This window comes from Aotus nancymaae, unplaced genomic scaffold (genome assembly GCF_030222135.1).
Source record: "Aotus nancymaae isolate 86718 unplaced genomic scaffold, 86718_ANA_hifiasm-v0.15.2.pri h1tg000008l, whole genome shotgun sequence".
In the NCBI taxonomy this organism is placed as follows: domain Eukaryota; kingdom Metazoa; phylum Chordata; class Mammalia; order Primates; family Aotidae; genus Aotus; species Aotus nancymaae.
In genome coordinates this window covers 33,825,268-33,845,272 of record NW_026988419.1, presented here as the reverse complement: position 1 = coordinate 33,845,272, position 20,005 = coordinate 33,825,268, and the positions used below count along the sequence as shown (strand labels likewise).

General features: G+C 37.9%; 1 protein-coding gene across 1 annotated transcript in view; it reads right to left on the bottom strand.

Moving 5' to 3' along the window:
• Nucleotides 1–2,233: 2,233 nt before the first annotated feature.
• The window catches only part of FTCDNL1 (formiminotransferase cyclodeaminase N-terminal like), a 35,210-nt gene continuing 17,438 nt past the window's right edge, over nucleotides 2,234–20,005 (bottom strand). The window contains 3 exon segments of the mRNA XM_064372831.1: nucleotides 2,234–2,253; nucleotides 8,396–8,532; nucleotides 8,534–8,561. Of these exon segments, the coding sequence (XP_064228901.1) occupies nucleotides 2,234–2,253; nucleotides 8,396–8,532; nucleotides 8,534–8,561 (185 nt within the window).

Below are 20,005 nucleotides of genomic sequence, written 5' to 3'. Positions count from 1 at the left end.
TTCTCTTTGTACATCCTGTTGGAGGCACCTCTTTCTTCCATCCCCAGCTTCACAAGAGACTGAGACGGCCATTGTCACTCTAGAGCCCTGTTACTCTAGAGCTCAGGGGCAAATGTCCCACTTTTCCCTGCTTTGGGGACGGTGCAGCTCACATTACATAAATAATATGGCTCTAATTATAGTTTACATTATAAGATGGACAACTTGGTTAAATTAGCATTGGTATAAAAAGCCTACATTTGCAGTTTCCTCATTTTGGGGGAACCTTACATTTCTAAAAGCAAAGTTAAGCAGGGATTGATGGGGGATAAAGGGCTGACCTCATCTTCAACATGTGATCATTCCTTAGCTACTATTTCAACATTATTTTACTGTCATTGCTTTTTCTTGCTACTTTCAAACTTATTGCTCCTGATGTCAGTATCCATCAGCGAAGTGCCTTCTGGGTTCACTTTTCCCTAGACCACGATGGTTTGGGGGCTTTGTTGCCTAGCCTGGCTACTCTCATACTAATAGATGTTTTACAGAAAATCAGCACACGGAAACCACATTTCATCTTTTTCCCACACATGTACATAATGAAACATTTCAACTCCCGAGGCTGGGCCTCTTCCTACTGGGAATTCTGCAGGAATGAATCAGATTACAGTATTTCCTGATATGCTGATTTCATAAAAATTAAATTTCCTAACAGTCAATACATCTCTCTCTCATCATCTCATGTCCCAATCACTTACCCTAAATATCTTTGAGAATTATATCAGTTTTAACATTGCAGAGTATAACTAGAATTTTTTGTCAATGCTAATGTTGCCATTCATTAACAGAAAATATCCAAACATTTTTCTCTCATCTACCCCCCAACAAGTAATGTTACAAATAGTCTTATGTCCTAAAATCTAGTGTACATATCCTATTTTGACTCAAGGAATGGTAATATCTTTACCATCATTCCAACAAATATTTGGATTACACTTAGGTTTTGCTGAAGAGTATGTAACACTGGGGATTACATCAGCACAACTATTCAAAATCCTTACCAGGCCCTTAGTGCTTCACTATTATGCTTTGCTGCCCCACACCTTTGATATGCCCAGTTACATTCAGATATTCACATGCAATTCATCAGCCAGGGGAGTAAGCTCTTTCAGAGGAAGTTCCTACATATGAACCTGGGGCTCTCCCCAGGACATAGGTCATTCCATCCCTGTAGCCCTGGGACTTTTCCCGAATCCCTCACCCAGCAAATTCCAAGGTATCCTTTACTGTCACATGCCTAATAACTTCCCCTTGTTAGTAGAATTTCCAAAGTTGATCATTCTTGCTATAAATGAATTCACTGCCTGATTTAAATTATTAAAGATAAAGTAAGTTTAGATGTAAAGCCCTAAGGACAAGAGGTCAATAAAGAATACTACATGTATACGGTTCAGTGTACCAACACTGACGTACTTGATTAAAATGAAACTCCTATTTTTAAAATTCCTTCAAAAGCATAAAGTTAATTTTTCCTAGTAAAATAAAATTATACAAAAGAAATAACTTTTATATGCTTTTAAATAAAATAAGAAGTAATCACTTAACACAGAATAATCATTTTTCAAATAGGCCTTTGTTATATGTATTTTAAATCCTTCTAGTAAGCTTTAGTCACACAATATTTTCATTTTATTACTATTTCTTATTCAAGTAGTGAATAAACAGAGACAGTTAATGAATCTGAGATGTTTCTGACCTAATCAGGGTAGTAGTTTCCTCTCCAAGGCGGGGAAACTTCTCTCCCTCGGGGGGTGAAAGAAGAAAGAAAGAAGAGAAAATTTCTCTTTTTACCCAAATTCACACTTTTCCAATTTCCTCCATTTAATCCTTCCAAGTCAAAACCAATACAGTGATCCAATTATACTGAATCAAATTCTGTGTTTAAATCCAGCAGTCCCATTGACCTTATTTAAATGCTGAATTTGATTTTTTATGTTAATTTAAACCTACTAAGAAGGTATCTTAAATGAGAGAGATAATTAATCCCAGCAAATCGTATTTCTAGTTAAATGTCATATAATTAAAGTAATTCCACTTTTTGCTCTAAAATTAGAAACCTGATGTGAAAGTTTGTTTCTCAGTTTGCGGTTTCGCTCCACTCCCACCTCCCGCAGATTGGCACTCAGCTGCTCTGGTGGCAGCACGAATCCCCTCACTGCAAGGCTGAAATTCCAATTTTATTCCAACACAACTGTCACAACGCCCTGAAGCAAGCTAAAAACAAGGAAAAAAATCTTTGGTATGATTTCACTTTCCGTGTGTTCTTTAATGAAAAATTTATCATTCTAAATATTGGTGTTTACTCCTAGTTAAATACTTTTTATCAAAAAGAAAAAGAAACTGAGATTCCATTGCTATTATTTCACAGAGAAATATAACAAGCCTGATGTTTTCCTGACAATTCTGTTATTTTCTTGTGGGGAAACACTGTATTTATCATACACTGTACGGCTGGTGATTTAGATATTGTTGAGACCTTATGGTGAACTGATATGGATGTAAATTCTTTATGCCAGATTGTTTAAGCAGAAAGAAAAAACCAAATGCACTTAATTAACATCTGATGTGTAGCTTTCCCAAACACAAATGCAATATTTGTGTTTGAGCACTGGCAGTAATGACTGTGAACTATGCTATTAATGTCTGGTTTAAAGATGCTTGTGGTAGGACCATGTCTGGAATAACACAAATAAAAAACTGCATTCAGACAAAACAATAGTGAAGAGCCCATTAGGAAAATGGAAAAGCAGCTCTTAGAAGAAACACATGTATTTTTTCCCTTTAGATCAAAATTATTCTCAAAAATAGTTCCAGGCAACCATCATTTTCAATCAATTAAAGGTGAAAAGATTCTATATATTTTAACTCTACAGAAAAGAGTTTCACTTTAGGAGGTCCAAAGTTACTTAGGGATGTCTTCAGAAGTTCCATTCATAAATTACACTCCTCTTTGGTGGCCAGTATTAAAACATGCATGAGGACAGAGCTGGGGTGGTGTTGTAGGATATTTAGCATTTTTATATCTAAAGAGAAAACTTCAAATTTGTGGATTGCATTACAGTTTGAATAAATAGATTCTTTTCAACCAATTCAACTCCCTCATTAAACACTTTGTTACTGAAAACCTGGTGAGTGCCAGGAACCATGCAGGTTGCTGAGTATAAAAAGAAGAAGGTTAAAATAAGGTAAAACCCTAGCCGAAATGTGGACTTTGCTTCAGAGTAACAAACAGAGCAAGGCCACCAGACTCGGAACTCAGGTTCAAAAACATAAACAGTTTTTATACTAAAAGCAATTAGTTATCATTATATATTGGTATTTTAAATTTTTTAGACCATGCACTAAAGAGAAACCACAGCTGAAACAGGACATTTGATGACTAAAACCGTAGTACTCAAACATAATTGCTAAGTCCAGTGCTCCCATGGAGGGAAGAATGCAGGACTCGTGTCCATGTGGCTGAATCCACAGGAAAAAAAAAGTGAGAACCATGTGGCGCAAGGCTAGGAAGTACTCCCATGGGTCCGAATTCAAGTTCCAACCCAATAAGACACTGCCTCTGCTCAGTTGTCTTTCTGCAAAATGGCTATGACATTTCCTTGCTCTGCAAGGCATTGTGAACCTCATTCTACTGCCTATGAATCTTTCAGAGTTGAACTAATTCATAAGAAATTACAGACATAGGTACAAATTAACCTCTGTAATGAAGCCAGTACAGGTAAGAGGGAAACTCAAGTGTCTAGCCTGCTCTCAGGTTTGTCAATAATAGAACAGTGCCCTTCCTGAGTTCAGGCAAAGTCTAAGTCCTTCATATCCAATTGTAGGTTACGTGCTTAATGACACATTGAGACTTTCATTTTTCATCATCCCAACTAAGCTTCCTAGCCAGCATCAGAAGATAATTTTTAAAAAGAGGCTCCTTAAAACAAGACTCATTCTAAAAACTAGAAATTATTTTTCAAAGACCAGATAAAGTTTTGATGTGGAGTAAACTGGATTATTCAAAGTCAAGAAAAGTGCCTGATGATACATTTCTTATTTATAGTAGAAAGAAGTAAGCAGGAAAGTGCTCAGTAACCCATTTAAATAACTAAACAGAAGCCCCTGATTCCAAGATGTACCAATTACCTCCATCTCTGACTCCTAGGGCATCACATGAAACTACAGTTCAAAGAATTTTCCCTGCATTTTTAAACAATGATGCATACATGCAGACCATTCATACAACATATCAGACAGCAGTGTTTAAATTACCCCATAAATGTTTAGGGTTTTAAATATATATGTATAAAGTATTTATTTATAGATCTAAAAGTATCAACTATTACTGCTTTGCCCTTATTTATGTTCCCCACAAGCTGGCCAACTACAAACTTTTAAAAGGAATTTGGCTTAAAAGATTTTGTGTGTTTGGCACAGACTATGGGTGTTAATCATTTCTGAGCTCACTTCTTTTTCTCTTCTGTTTATAATATTCTTTGGGAACTTCAAAACAGAAACCTGTTTCCTTATAGATTCTGCTTCCTCTCTGGTACTGTGCAAATTAATTTCTCCTGGATTGTTGACTATACTGTTCAGTTGATAGCGCCAATCATTTCTATTTAATTTTTGTAGGAAAAAAATAAACATAGCCACAATGTATTGAGGTTTTTCTGTTTTGGTGGAAGGGAAAAATATGTTGGGAAATGCTGACATAATCAAAAAAATGTTAGAAAAATATATAAAACCAATTAAATTTAAACAAGGGGGAAATTGCTATTGTTAGGAACCAAATTCATTGAAATATTAGATGAATAACATTTCTAGCCTAAAGCAAGAAGTGTTATAAATTCTACTTGAGTAGATATTACTTCAAAAAATGAAAGCGATTTACTTCTTTCTAGACAACTTTTTAAGGAAGAATAGGTGCAATTAAGGTAAGCTAATATTTAAGTAAATAGTCTTAAACTCTACTGTCTGGTGTGAGGAATATTAGAAACTGTTTATTCACATCACTTACTCACCGATCCTCCTTGAAATACTTTACTTTTCTGCTATTAGCACCTGCTTTGAGCCTACTAAATGACAGACAAACAGACCTGCCCAAACTGGCAAACTGTAATCTTGTTTCTTCCAAAAACGAAGGTTTCTACCAGTGGTCAGTAGGTACTGGTGAAAAAGGCATATAGGGGAAAAGCTGTGCTTCTCTTCCCTTCTTATTATAAATCTGCCGTCAAATATAATCTGAATACAGGCACTGAAACTTACTTAGCTTTTATAAAATTTACCACTAATAAATCTTAATAATTACCCTTCAGGGAAGATGATGGAAATAATCACAGGATGGATTTAGAGAGATTATGAAAATATGTTGGAAGCTTTACGAATTTAAAAATGTTTTTCTCATAAATATATAATACAAACAAAATATGTACATATATGTTTTACAATATTGAGATCGTGCTACCTATACTACCTGGTATCCCTTCCACTGGCTATTCCCTTTGCCTAAAACTCTCCTCCACATCTCCACGTGGCTAGTGGCCTCACTCCTTCAAGTCTTTGCTCTAATATTGCCTTTATAATGAGGGCTAATTTGGATTATTCCACTTAAAATCACAGTACTGCCCCATTTTAGAACTCTTAATGCCCTTGCCCTGTTCAGTATTTCTTTTGTCTATAGCACTTGTTATTTTCTAATGTATGATATAATTCATTTATTTATTAAGGCTTTTATTTATGGTCTGTCTCTTTGCCCCTCCCCAACTACAATATAAGTTCTCTGAAGACATAAAATTTTACTTTGCCTACTGGTGATACTACTTAGCACATAGTAGGTAATATCTGTTTTGTTAACTAATTTAACTGCAAGTTCTGTCTACATTAGATTACATTTTCCATGTATCTAAAAGTTCTTCTAAAATATATTTGAGTATGCCATTGTTCATGTAAACATTCCCAAATAGCAAACATTTCCACTATTTTCAGTATTTACTATCATAAATAATGCTTTAATAAACATACTTGTACATGTACCTTTTACTATTTCCTTAGGATTTATCTCTAGATCTAGAATTCCTGTAAGGCAGTTATATACATTTTTGTATATATCACAAGCTTACTTCTAAGAAGTTTATACCAATTTACATTACCATTAACAGTGTAAATGTCTCTACCTCTTCCCCAGTATTAAATATTACCTTTAAAATATCATCTTTAAACATTCATTGTGCCAATTTTGGCATCTTAATGTTTTGACTTGGAATTTGCATATTTTTATGAATTTTTTTATGTAAATTACAGATTTCCATGTGAGTAAAAATAGAGACAAAATCAGGGGCCAGGCATGGTGGCTCATGCCTGTAATCCCAGGACTTTGGAAGGCCAAAGCAGGTAGATTGCTTGAGTCCAGGAATTCAAGACCAGCCTGGGCAACATGGTGAAACCCTGTCTCTACAAAATATACTTGGGAGAATGAGGTGAGGGAATCACCTGAGCCCAGGAGGTTGAGGCTGCAGTAAGCTGAGATTGCACCACTGCAGTCCCGCCTGGACAAACAGCATAAGACCCTGTCTCAAAAAAAACAAAAGGAAAAATCAAAAATCCCAATGTGTTGGCCATTTCGATTCAAGTCAAACAATATAAAATAGATAATAATGCAGCAAAGGCATAGATTATCCAACCACAGGCAGCTGATAGATGAGACTGGGAAGCAATGCTCCCTTTAGTTTAAACAACTACATATTGAGTTTGTTCTTAGGAAACTAAACATAATTAGTGATAATATTAGCATTTGGTCTTTAACTCACATATGCTGTTTATAACGGGTTAAGGTTTTCCCCAAATATCGACACATTTATTCTGACAGCACTGCTGTCAGAATAAAATGTGTCAATTAATTTTTATTTAAAAATGAGAATTAATTTATTCCAGTGTTTGCTTAACCTAATGCTCTCATAGCAGTATACCTGTGTCTAATTCCCATCCACCTGACTGCAATACCAGTCCACCTGGCACTAAATTGACTACATCTGTGGTATAATCCCTTCAGTCTTTGAGGAGGCTCAAATTAGAAACCAGGAAATAGATTTCTGAAAATTTAGTCATAAAACTTTACACTTCTCCATTTGTGAGACAAATCATGGGAAAATATGTGAAGTTCAAATTGGCAGAGAGCAATCAGTCTCTTCCTTTTTTCTATAACAAAATGTTGAATGAAATGCATTTATAACATCACTTTTATTAAATCTCCTCTTCATTGGGAAGAAAAAAAATGGCCCTTAAGTACTGGCTGGGCACTTTAGAGACATCATTTCAACTTCACAATAATGAGAGGGAGACATTATTATGTCCATTTTATATACAGGGGAACTGCAGCATAATGAGACCAAGGAACCAAGGTCACACAGTCAGCAAATAGCAAGGCCAGGATTTCAGCATAGCCTCAAAACCTGTGCTTTTATTTATTTTTTATTGCATTGCTCTATTTGATTATAGATATTATTTGTTTAAGATCAGAACTCTGTGCCAGGGGCTAGTAACCAAAGACCTATGTGTAAATGATTCTGTAGGGCTTTGGCAGAGCTGTGCCATGAGAAATGTGTTTCTTATGCTCACCTACCTTTCACTCCTTGGGTATCTAGTATTTTAGTAACTGATTAAGTTATCAACTGACTATCAAAATGTGAAATTTGTGGCCCCAATAGACAGTGAGAATGAAAAAATTAAGACTCAAATAAGTGACAATAGGATGGTGGAAGTACAGGCAACAGGGAGGAGTTCCACCTTTCCCTGACACAACCCCTTCAAAGTGGGACAGGGAATGATGGCAGGAGAGGCAGAGAGAGGGAAAAGTTGATGAGAGCCAAGGGAAGGAATGGTTTCTTTTCCCAGTCTTTGGTCTCTGTATTCTAGAAGTCCATTATCTAGAAAAGCTTTTTTTCCAGGGTTCCTCTAGAACTGATTTCCAGCTGTAAGCACCAACTTGGCTACACTGATGTTTAAGTATTGAAAGACCTTCCTACCAGCTAGAAGTAATCTCTCCCTATGTTCTCCCACCCCAAGTGTCTCCATCACACCCCAGGACACACCTCACACCATTCATCAGTGATCACACTGCAGGACTAATGATACATCTTAAATATCACTTTTGGGGGCCCTCATCAAATACCTGATGGGAGCTTCTAGGCTCACAGGTTAGCTGAAAAGGGCCTGGGTGAGAGTAACAGCAGAGAGAGGAGAGCCTCACCTATTTCAAGAAGTAGCCACTCCTGTAACTCTTCCTGCATTAAGAAGATGTGAACCATAAAGGGGACTTCAGGATTCACCATCAAGTTTAAAAAACAAAACAGAGCAAAGCAAAAACCATGCTTAGAACCTGTTAAACCACATCTTCAGGCAGGGACAGCTCCCAGGTCAGGCTGAAGAGCACTGGAATCCCTCCTCAGGAACCAGCCCAGCTGCTTCCTTCTCTGGACAAGACTGTGCTTCTCAGGCAGGTCAGCTTCACCAAAGAACATGCAGCACCAGATCCTCAGCAAGGCCTATGGCAGAGGGAATTTTAACCAGTCAATCACAATCAAGCCAAATTTAAACCAAAGCATATAATTTTTTGGCTGTGTTGTAAAACACATTTAACATAGAACTCATCATTTTAGCCGTTTCTACATGTACAGTCCAGTGGCATGAACTTGAGCACCGTTGTACAACCATCACCACTAAAGCACATGATTTATACAAATTTTAAAAATCAAAGCTTAAACATAATTAATGTTCCATTAAAGTTAGTCTCACCATAAAAGCTTGCCTTGATACAAGGAGGCTTAAATTTCTTTCTTTTTTTTTTGAGATGGATTTTCACTCTTGTTGCTGAGGCTGGAGTGCAATAGTGCGATCTCGCTCACCACAGCCTCCACCTCCTGGATTCGAGCAATTCTCCTGCCTCAGCCTCCAGAGCAGCTAGGATTACAGGCACCCACCACCACGCCCAGCTAATTTTTGTATTTTTAGTAGAGATGAGGTTTCACCATGTTGGCCAGGCTGATCTCGAACTTCTGACTTCAGATGATCTGCCCACCTCAGCCTCCCAAAGTGTTGGGATTACAGGCGTGAGCCACCATGCCCAGCCAGAGGCTTGAGTTGCTAACCCATTACAAATCTAATTTCACAGAGGAAATTTATCTCTAAGATTAATGAAATTGGTACCTTCAATTTTTGAACAATTTTATAATAGCCCCAACTTGTAAATATTGTTAGAAGGTATAAAAAGTTAAGAGGGCAAGAGACAGTAACCACATTGTCTAATATAGTAACCTCTAGCTATGTGTGCTATTAAAATTTAATTCTAATCAATTAAAACTTTAATTAGGATTTATCTTTAGAACTAAAGTTTTAATTGATTAAAATTAAATAAAATGGGCCAGGTACAGTGACTCACGCCTATAATTCCAGTACTTTGGGAGGCTGGGGCAGGAGGATAGCTTGATGCCAGGAGTTCAAGAACAGCCTGAGCAGTATAATGAGACCCCTATCTCTACAAAAACTAAAAAAAAGAAAAATTAAGTCTTTTAGTTGCACTAGTCACATTTCAAGTACTTAACAACCACACATGGCTAGTGGTCTCCATACTGGACGGCACAGATAAAGAACATCTCCATCGCCATAGAAATTTCTATTGGACAGCTCCGGGCCAGATGCTCTATAAGAAAGCCTAATATTTAAACACAATTGGAGATTACTCTAAATTAAAGAACATTTTTTCATCTTCCTCTGCCATTCTTCATATCTGGATTCTCTGGATCTGATTTTATCTTCTCAAGGCAAAATATAGAATTGCTGGGCTTTTCTAGATTACGTCTTCACAGGACCTCTGCTTGTTTTCAAGGAGCTAATTATAGTCCCCTGTAAGCAAGCATAGAGATGGCATACATTTTTGTCTGATATACAAAATGTAGGTGCTTAGGGAATTTTGGTGCTGGCCTGGGATGGCAGAAGTGGGACCCTTCTTTATTTGTTCCATATCATAGATCATCAATCAGGGCTGCAATGATACCTCTGGCCACAATAAGCATAGGAGACCTTCCCAACTGCAATTTCAGGGTTTATTGTTTGCTTAATTCTAATGCAGGCTGCCATGTTAATAGAAGAAGTGAAATATGGAAGACACTACCACTGGAGTGTAAAAAGTCTTGGGAAATGTTTTGGTTTGGGGGTTTTTAAATTTTTTTTGAAAAGGAGTTTCATGCTGTCACCCAGGCTGGAGTGCAGTGGCATGATCTTGGCTCACTGCAACCTCACCCTCCCAGGTTCAAAGGATTCTCCTGCCTCAGCCTCCTAAGTAGCTGGGGTTACAGAAACCTGCCACCATGCCTGGTTAATTTTTACATTTTTAAGCAGACAGAATTTCACTATATTGGCCAGAGTGGTCTCAAACTTATGACTTCAAGTGATCTGCCTGACTCAGCCTCCCAAAGTGCTGGGATTACAAGTGTTAGCCACCACACCCAGCCTGGAAAACGTTCTTTCTCTGAGTCAGGTAGGGACTCCAGCATGAGAAGTCACTGGCACTGTAGACACATAAAGCCAAGAAAATCTCCTAAGTTTATTTTAGCCCTAAGTGACTTCTGCTTCATGAACACTACTTTAAGATACAAACACACCTCAGAGATATTGAGAATTTGATTCCAGACCACAACAATGATGCTAATATCACAATAAGGCAAATATCACAATAAAGCAAGTCATACAAAGTTTTTGGTTTCCCAATGCATATAAAAGTTATGTTTATATTATACTGTAATCTATTAAATGTGTAATAGCATTATGTCTGCAGAAACCAACATATATACCTTAGTTTAAAAATACTTTATTGGCCAGGTGCAGTGGCTCACACCTGTAATCCTAACACTTAGGGAGACTGAGGAGGGAGGATTGCTTGAGACTAGGAGTTTGAGATCAGCCTAAGCAACATAGTGAGATACCATCTCTACAAAAAATAAACGAAAGTAGCTGGATGTGGTGGCATATGCTTATAGTCCCAGCTACTCAGGAGGCTGAGGTGAGAGGATCCCTAGAGCCTGAAAGGTCAAGGCTGCAATGAGCTGAGATCATGCCACTGTACTCCAGCCTGGATAACAGAGCTAGACCCTGTCTCAAAAAAACCCAAAAACTTTATTGCTAAAAAATGCTAAGGCTTCAGCAAGTCGTCATCTTTTTGCTAGCAGACATTCTTGTCTTGATCTTGATGGCTGCTGACTGATCAGGCTGATGGCTGCTGAAGGTTACAGTGGCTGTGGTAATTCATTAAAATGACGCCACAGTGCAGTTTACTGCATCAATTGGCTCTTTCTTTCATGAAAATTTCCCCATAGCCTGTGATGCCGTTTGATAGTATTTTACCCACAGTAAAACTTCTTTCAATATTGGAAACAATACTCTCAAACCCTGATTCTGCTTTATGAATTCAGTTTATGTCATATTCCAAATCTTGTATTGCCATTTCAACAATGTCCATAGCATCATCACCAGAGCAGATTCTATATCAAGAAACTTCTTTCGTTGCTTCATCCATAAGAAGCAACTCCTCATCCATTCTAGTTGTTGGTTTTTTGTTTGTTTGTTTGTTTGTTTTGTTTGTTTGTGTGTTTTTGGTTTGTTTGTTTTGGAGACAGAGTCTTGCTCTGTCACCCAGGCTGGAGTGCACTGGCATAATCTTGGCTCACTGCAACCTCTGCCTCCTGGGTTCAAGTGATTCTCGTGCCTCAGCCTCTTGAGTAGCTGGGATTACAGGTGTGCGCCACCGCTCCCGGCTAATTTTTTTATTTTTAGCAGAGATGGGGTTTCACTATGTTGGCCAGATTGGTCTTTAACTCCTGGTCTCTCAAGTGATCCACCAGCTGCAGCTTCCTAAAGTGCTGGGATTACAGGTGTGAGCCACCATACTAAGTCCCATTCAAGTTTTATCATGAGATTTCAGCAATTCAGTCACATCTTCAGGTTTCACTTCTAATTTTAGTTTTCTTACTGTTTCTACCACATCTGCAGTGACTTCCTCCACTGAAGTCTTAAACTCCTTAAAGTCACCCAGGAGGGTTGGAATCAACTTCTTCCAAACTCCTGTTAATGTTGATACTTTGACTTCCTCCCAAGAATCAGGAATGTTCTTAATGGCATCTAGAATGGTAAATCCTTTCCACAAGGTTTTCAATTTACTTTTTCCAGATCCATCAGAGGAATCATTATCTATGGCCTCAATAGCCTTACAAAATGCATTTCCTAAGTGATAAGATGTGAAAGTCAAAATCACTCCTTGATCCATGGGCTGCAGAATGGATGCTGTGTTAGCAGGCATGAAAACAACATTAATCGCCTTGTACATCTCCATCAAAGCTCTTGGGTGACAAGGTGCATTGTCAATGGGCAGGAATATTTTGAAAGGAATGTTTTTTTCTGAGCAGTAGGTATCAACAGTGGGCTTAAGATATTCAGTAAACCATGCTGTAAACAGATGTGCTGTCATCCAGGATTTGTTGTTGCATTTATAGAGCACAGGCGGAGTAGATTTAGCATAATTTCTAAAGACCACTGGATTTTCAGAAAGGTAAATAAGGATTGGCTTCAACTTAAGGTCATCAGTTGCATTAGCCCCTAAGAAGAGAATCAGCTTGTTTTTTGAAGTCAGGCATTGACTTCTCTCTAGCTATGAAAGTCCTAGATGGCCTCTTCTTCCAACAGAATGCTGTTTCATCAATACTGAAAATCTGTATAGTGCAGCCACCTTCATCCTTTTTAAAAAATTTTTTTGTAGAGACAGAGTCTCACTATGTTGCCCAGGCTGGTCTTGAACTCCTGGGCTGAAGCAATCCTCCCATCTTGGTCTTCCAAAGTGCTGGGATGACAGGCATGAACCACTGCAGCCAGCCCACCTTCATCCTTTATCTTAGCTACAGACGCCAGGCTCCTGGATAACTTGCTGCAGCTTCTACATCAGCACTTGCTGCTTTACCTTTCACTTTTATGTCATGGAGAGAGCTTCTTTCCTTCAACCTCATGAACCAACTTTTCTTCTGTAGCTTCATCAGCTCTCTCACCCTTCACAGAATAGAGGAAGAGTTAGAGCCTTTCTTTGGATTAGGCTTTGGCTTAAGAACATGTTGTGGCTGGTTTGATCTTCGAACCAGACCACTAAAACTTTATTCATATCAGCAGTAAAGCTGTGTTGCTTTCTTATCATTCATGTGTTTACTGTAGTAGCACTTTTATTTTCCTTCAAGAACTTATCCTTTGCACCACAAGTTGGCTAACTGGCACAAGAGGCCTAACTACTGACTATCTCAGCTTTCAACATGGCTTCTCCACTAAGTTTAATCATTTCTAGCTTTTTATTTAAAATAAAAGATCTGAGACTCTTCCTTTCACTTGAAAACTCAAAGGCCATTGTTGGGTTATTGACTGGCCTAATTTCAATACTATTGTGTCTCAGTAAATAGGGAGATCCAAGAAAAGGAAGAGAAATGGGGGAACAGCCAGTCAATGGAGCAGTTGGAATTCATAACATTTATCAGTTTTAAGTTCTCTGTCCCATATGGTTGTGGTTCGTGGCACCCCAAACCTCAAAGATGACTGATTGCAGATCACCATAAAAGATATAATAGTGGCCGCGCACAATGGCTCATGACTGTAATCCCAGCACTTTGGGAGACTGAGGCAGGCAGACTGCCTGAGCTCAGGCATTAGAGACCAGCCTGGGCAACATGGTGAAACCCTGTCTTTACAAGAAATAGAAAAATTAGCCAGGCATGGTGGCACACACCCATGGTGCCAGCTACTTAGGAGGCTGACATGAGAGGATCGCTTCAGCCTGGGAGGTCAAGGCTGCAGTGAGCCATCATCATGCCTCTGCACTCTAGCCTGGGTGACACAGCAAAAACCTGTCTCAAAAAAAAAAAAAAAAAGATACAGCAATAATAAGGTTTGCAATATTGCAAAAATTACCAAAATGTAACAGAGACATGAAGTGAACACATGCTATTGGAAACATGGTACCAATGGACTCACTTGATGCAGGGTTGCCACAACCTTTAATTCGTAAAACATGAAATGCCTTCAAGTCAGAGTTATCAAAGTAAGCCAGTACTAAATGGCCACAGCTCCTGGGGTGGGGCAGGGCTAGATGCCAGGGATACAGTCAACTGAAGTTTAGGAATTGCAAAATAATGTTTAGGTAGTGATACAGTTGGGATGTTTGTTCCTTCCGAATCTCATGTTGAAATGGGATCCCCAGTGTTGAAGGTGGGTCCTGATGGGAGGAGTTTAGGTCACAGTGGCAGATCCTTCTTGAGTGGCTTGGTGCCCTTCCATAGTAATAAGTGAGTTCTTACTTGACAAGAGCTGGTTGTTTAAGAAGCCAGCATCTCTCTTGCTCCCTCTCTCACCATGTGACACATCTGTTCCCCCTTTGCCTTACTGCTATGTAAAAGCTTCCTGTAGCTTTACCAGAAGTCTCATAGATGCTGGTGTCATGCTTGTACAGCTTGCAGAACCGTGAGCCAAATAAACCTCTTTTCTTTATAGATTACCTGGTCTCAAGTGTTCATTCACAGCAATGCAAAACGGACTAACACAGGCAGTGAGTTAAATTCTCCCTTCAAATCTACAATGGTTGAGAAGGCAGCATGAGAAATGGGAGGATACTTAGGAAAGGTTAGAACTAAATTCTGACAGCTCTCCAAATTGTTCTGGTCACATGTATGTGCTCCAGCCATAACTTAGTGTAACTCACACTTTGGCTGCTACAGTAGCCTAAAAGCACAAACTGTGATGCCCAAAAGCCTGTCCTACTAAACACTATGACATGTTTCCTGGCCTTGCCTAGCTCTTTGCCTACCCAGGCCAGCATCTCCCTTTGGAGCTACAGTTCTGGAGAATTGCCTAAGTTTATATAGGCAGAATGCCTATAAAGGAGAGTCTTTAATCTGGTTCCTAAAGAGCAAAGCATTAAGAGATATTTGTGGTAGCAACCCCCAGCTGTCTGCAATTGGAGATTCAAGGGCAGGGGTGCATTTTAATTTAGTGGAAACAACGTATGCCTTTAAGGCCAGAAAGCATGGGACTGAATAGCATTTCTGCTCCTTAATAGATATTTGGGATCTTGAACAATTTACTTTACATCTCTGAGTCTCAACCTCTCTATCTGTAAAATGGAAAATAAAATAAAATAAAAAAACCTTTCTCTAAATCACCAATTTCTTATCTAGAAACTTTTCAGTCAAAAAAAAAAAAAAAAAAAGAATAGGTTGGGCACGGTGGCTCATGCCTGTAATACCAGCACTTTGGGAGGCTGAGGCAGGTGGATCACTTGAGGTCAGGAGTTCAAGACCAGCCTGGTCAACATGGTGAAACCCCCTTTCTACTAAAAATACAAAAATTACCTGGGCATGGTGGCACACACCTATAATCCCAGCTACTTGGGAGGCTGTGGCAGGAGAATCATTTGAACGCGGGAGGTGGAGGTTGCAGTGAGCCGACATTGTGCCACTACAGTCCAGCCTGGGTGACAGAGCAAGACTCTGTCTCAAAAAAAGATAATAATAATAAGCATTTATCCTGCCCTTCCTGCATGAACAGTATTTGAGGGTAGCCAGATAGTCCAAACTGATGAGAAAAAAAATTTAATAGAAAAAAATCCAACTAATAAATGTGTAAGTGATGACAGAATTAGAAAATCACAATTTTGCAACACCTAAAAATATGATTAATTTAGGCAAAGATTCTGAATGGATGAAATGCTTCCGAAAAGTCAGTTAGGAACTTCACAATGTCAGACAAAGGCAGTTGGTGTTTGCATCACCAGAAGTGAGCCTCCTGGTGTGATGCAGTGAGAAGCACACAGCCCACCTTTGAAGAATTCCTGCCAAAAAATTAAACTTCAAACTAATCAGACCTCTAGAGCTAACAGAGTTTACAGGAAATGTGAGCAATAAAGATACAAATTAAATGACACCATAAGGAAGCAAACAGGTCCAGAATGTGGAAATTCTATAGGATAACTGACCCAGATTCTGCAACAAGTAAATGGCAGGGAAAAAACTGGGGATTGTGGGGGACAGGGAGACTGGTCGAGATCAATAGAGACTCAGAGATACAACAATCAGTATGATGTGTGAGCCATGTTAAATCTAGATTCAAACAGGCCCCTCTAAAGAGATATTTGCCTGGATTATATACTGGGTGTTAGATGGTATCATCAAATTATCATTTTGTTGGGTGTGATAATGGCATTATAGTTGTGTAAGAAAATATTCGAATTGCTTAAAGATGTATGTTAATTATGAAGGGGTGAAGTGACATGATCTTTGGAATTTGCCTTAAAAGTATTTAGTAAAAACAAAAGAAAACAAAGGAGATGCAAGCAGGGAAAAAATAACAGAAAGCAAAGGCAAAAAAAAAAAGAATAAAGAAACTACCCCATAGGATGGATAGAGATTGGATAAATTAAGAAAACCATGTAGCTCAGTGCCTGGTACAGAGTATAACTCAATAAATACTAGCTTCTTTCCCTTTTGCAAGACTAAGCCACTATTTTGAATTCTGAGTTCTGAATACTCTCCTAGACTGGCATGTTCCTATTTACTAGAAATGCCCCTATATTTTAACAACTCCTCTACCATTATGTTAGCTACATAAATTCATCATGGAAGAAATCAAGGTTAATTTTTGTTCTCTAATGAAGCAAGAAAACGAAATATTATTCTCATTACAATGAAGACACAACCAAGGCCAAAATAATATTTAGTAATAAAGATAGTACAACACCTTCTTCATACTCAAGGAAACAACATTTGTTTCTAATGACTGCAGCCCAAGGGCCTATAGTAAGTAGGTATTTGTAGTTTTGTTGGAAAACAAACTTAGCCTGTGTTTCAAAGAAAAGTCTGATATTTAGTCAGAGAATTACTTACTACCAAGCTAATTTATTTGTGATATAAATTGTATATTCAAAAGAGCTAGTTTTAATTTTGTATTTTGGTTTTCTCAATTAATGTGCATAAAAATCATCCTCTGTAACTTCAAATGTCCACATCAAGCAAATCCAATAGACCCTCTTAAAGAAGATGATAATTCTGAATACTTCAAGCTCAAGTCTGTGGAAAATGTCTCACCGGTTTTCAAGTAAGTGATATTATCATTTAAAGCAATAGTTTTGTGCAGATTTGCTGTAAAGCCACTGCTCACTGTAGCTCTCTTAGCTGCTTGTTCCACTTCCCTCTACAGTGGAACCAAACATTTCCAAAGCGGGGACTTGTAGCTTTGTGAATGAGTCCCAAGAAACCCAAACTCCTGAATTAACACCAGCTTCATATTTGTGCCCTCCCTCCCCCGGAATTCATTTCTCCCCTTCTTGTGTTAGAATATTCTACAGCTTGTGTTTGCTTTTATTGATAGCATCAAATCTAATAGACTTGTATTAAATAGTTAATCTTGAGCTTTTGCTTTGTTTTCCATTCTGGGTTTCAAAATCCCAAAAGGCAGTGCCTTTTAGTTACTCAATAAAGGTTTATTAAATTGAATGAACTGACTCTGCTTCCTAAGCACTTTGCTGACGTTGGTGCTGCAAACCTGGAATATCAGTGTCCATTCTAAACTTACAAATGGGAGTAAAGAGTCACTCTGCTAACAAAATGAGAACAGAGTTCAACACAAGGGAGAACATACTGTATTCCTAGTGAGAAACCATGGGACCAATTTTCCACAGTTGTGTTAACGTTTTATGTTCTGTCCTTAGAATAGTGGTCATATCCACAGCAGTCAAAACCACATATACCTGTGGGATATCCACGCTGATCAGCTTTGTTAGACAAGGCATATATCTGAATCACCTGTTCAGAAAGAGTATAATGCAGTTTTGAAAGAGGCAAAACAAAACTGCAGCTTCCAAAAATCACTCTTTATTAAAAGACCAATTGTTTTAGATTTTTTTTCATTTTAAGAAGCTTTTCCCACCACTGTTGTCAGTGTTTCTGCCCTTTCCATTTTCTCTGGTCATAGTCTTAAAAGGCTGATTTAAAGAAATACTGAAATGCTTTTTGAAATATATATATTTTAACCTTCACGTTTGGCTGACCTTATTTGCTAAAAAATAATTTTTAGTCATTTCTATAGATGAATATCTAGCACTTTCTTTTCAGGCATAACTTTCGAGACTTCTGTGAGTTTGGTTAGATTTCCATTTGCAGGAGAATCGACACAATTAAATGTTTCTCAGTGCAATGAGAAGTTTAAGCTTCATATTCGTAACACAAATATCTTTTCTAAGCCTATAACAGACATAATTGTGGCTGAAATGTAGTATTTTATTAAGAATATACAACAGTAAAAGTAGTACATGAAGACAGAACTTAAGAATCTGCTTAATTAAATGTACCTGTCTACAGTGGTATTTAATATCATTCTGTTCCCTTCTGCTTTTCTTTCTTTCAGGAGCAATTTAGGACTACTGATATAAATGGACTTGAAATTGAATTGTTAAACAGAACTGCATTTCAGCAGCTCAAGAAATGTAATTCATTCATTTTGTTATATTTTTGATGCCAGCCAAAATGCCCAACTTAGAAAAAAGACCTCAAGCCTGTCATTCCCTTTCCTCTAGGAAAAGTTAAATTATCTTTTCTGTAACCTACTACATAAATGCATGGTTCATTGTTATTCTTAAACCTGGATCCAAATGATACTCAAAAGAATATCAAATCTTTCCCTGAGCACAAACCAGTCAAAAGAGCATTTTCCAACCCCTATCACCTGAGACTCAAATCAAGTAGGAAAAAAAAAAAAGCACAAAATCTAAAAATTAAACTGTGTGCTAGACTTAAAATCTTACAACCATCCTCTAGTTTTAGTATAGCTCTTAATACAGCCAAGTTTTTTTTATTTAGTTGATTTTTACTTACATATTTTTTAATGAGAAGGTGGTAAAATTCTGTACCAGAAGTCATAAAAATTTCAGATGATAAAACAGATAGCCCTAAAAGTTTTTGCCTAAACTCATGCACATAAACTAAAACTGGCCGATTAATCTTGCTACAGTATGTATAAAAAGAGTGGCATTTGAAAATACAGTATAGCAGTGCGATGCAGCACTGCCTCTAATTAAGTGCAGACTAGGAAAAATTATTCTTAGTTTAGTCTATGAAAGGGGGGTGGTGGAAATTTCTCTCTTTGCAATTCAAAATTATTTTAAAGATAGAACATTTCTTTTCCAATGTCTTCATTAAACAGAGCTGTTAAGAATTGTCTCCTAACCATCCCCAAAGAGTACAAAGCTAACCAGTATTCATCCCATATGCTCGGCTTTGAAGTGTGAAGCTGTGACCATCCCACTAGACTCTTACACCACCATCAAAGCCGTCTCATTACGCCCAGTGCTGAGAGTTAAAGCGCGGGGCCCTAACCGCTCCAACACAAACACTGCATTAACAAAGCGACCGCAATATTCCTCCCCCACATGGCTAGAACTTGAAGAAATTTTTACCATATGTACACATGCACGAGATACAAAAATTTATTGTGCTAGAACATCATTGAGAAGCACATTAAACATGCTGACTAGAACTGGATGTTATTCTAAGGGACTGAAAAAAAATAAAATGCAGCTGATCTTTATGATGAAAGAGCAGAAACATCAGGCTGAAAAATGAGATCAAGTGCAATTCCTAAATTGCATTTCGACTGACACGTTCTGTTGCCTGTTTTTTTTCTTGAGGTAGCAGAAAACAATTTAAGGGAAGAAACAAAACTCTACTGCATATCACTGGATGCTACTGTTTATTCCATCATGTTTCACTTCAAAAGGACAAACTTACAAACCACGATAGGCTGATAACAACATCTATGCTTCCAAATAAACAGGCCTTGCTAAGAAAAAGTAAATTCACTTACATCTCTGACTGTCAGTTTATTATTGGCATGACAGTAAAAAATAAAATGCAAAGAA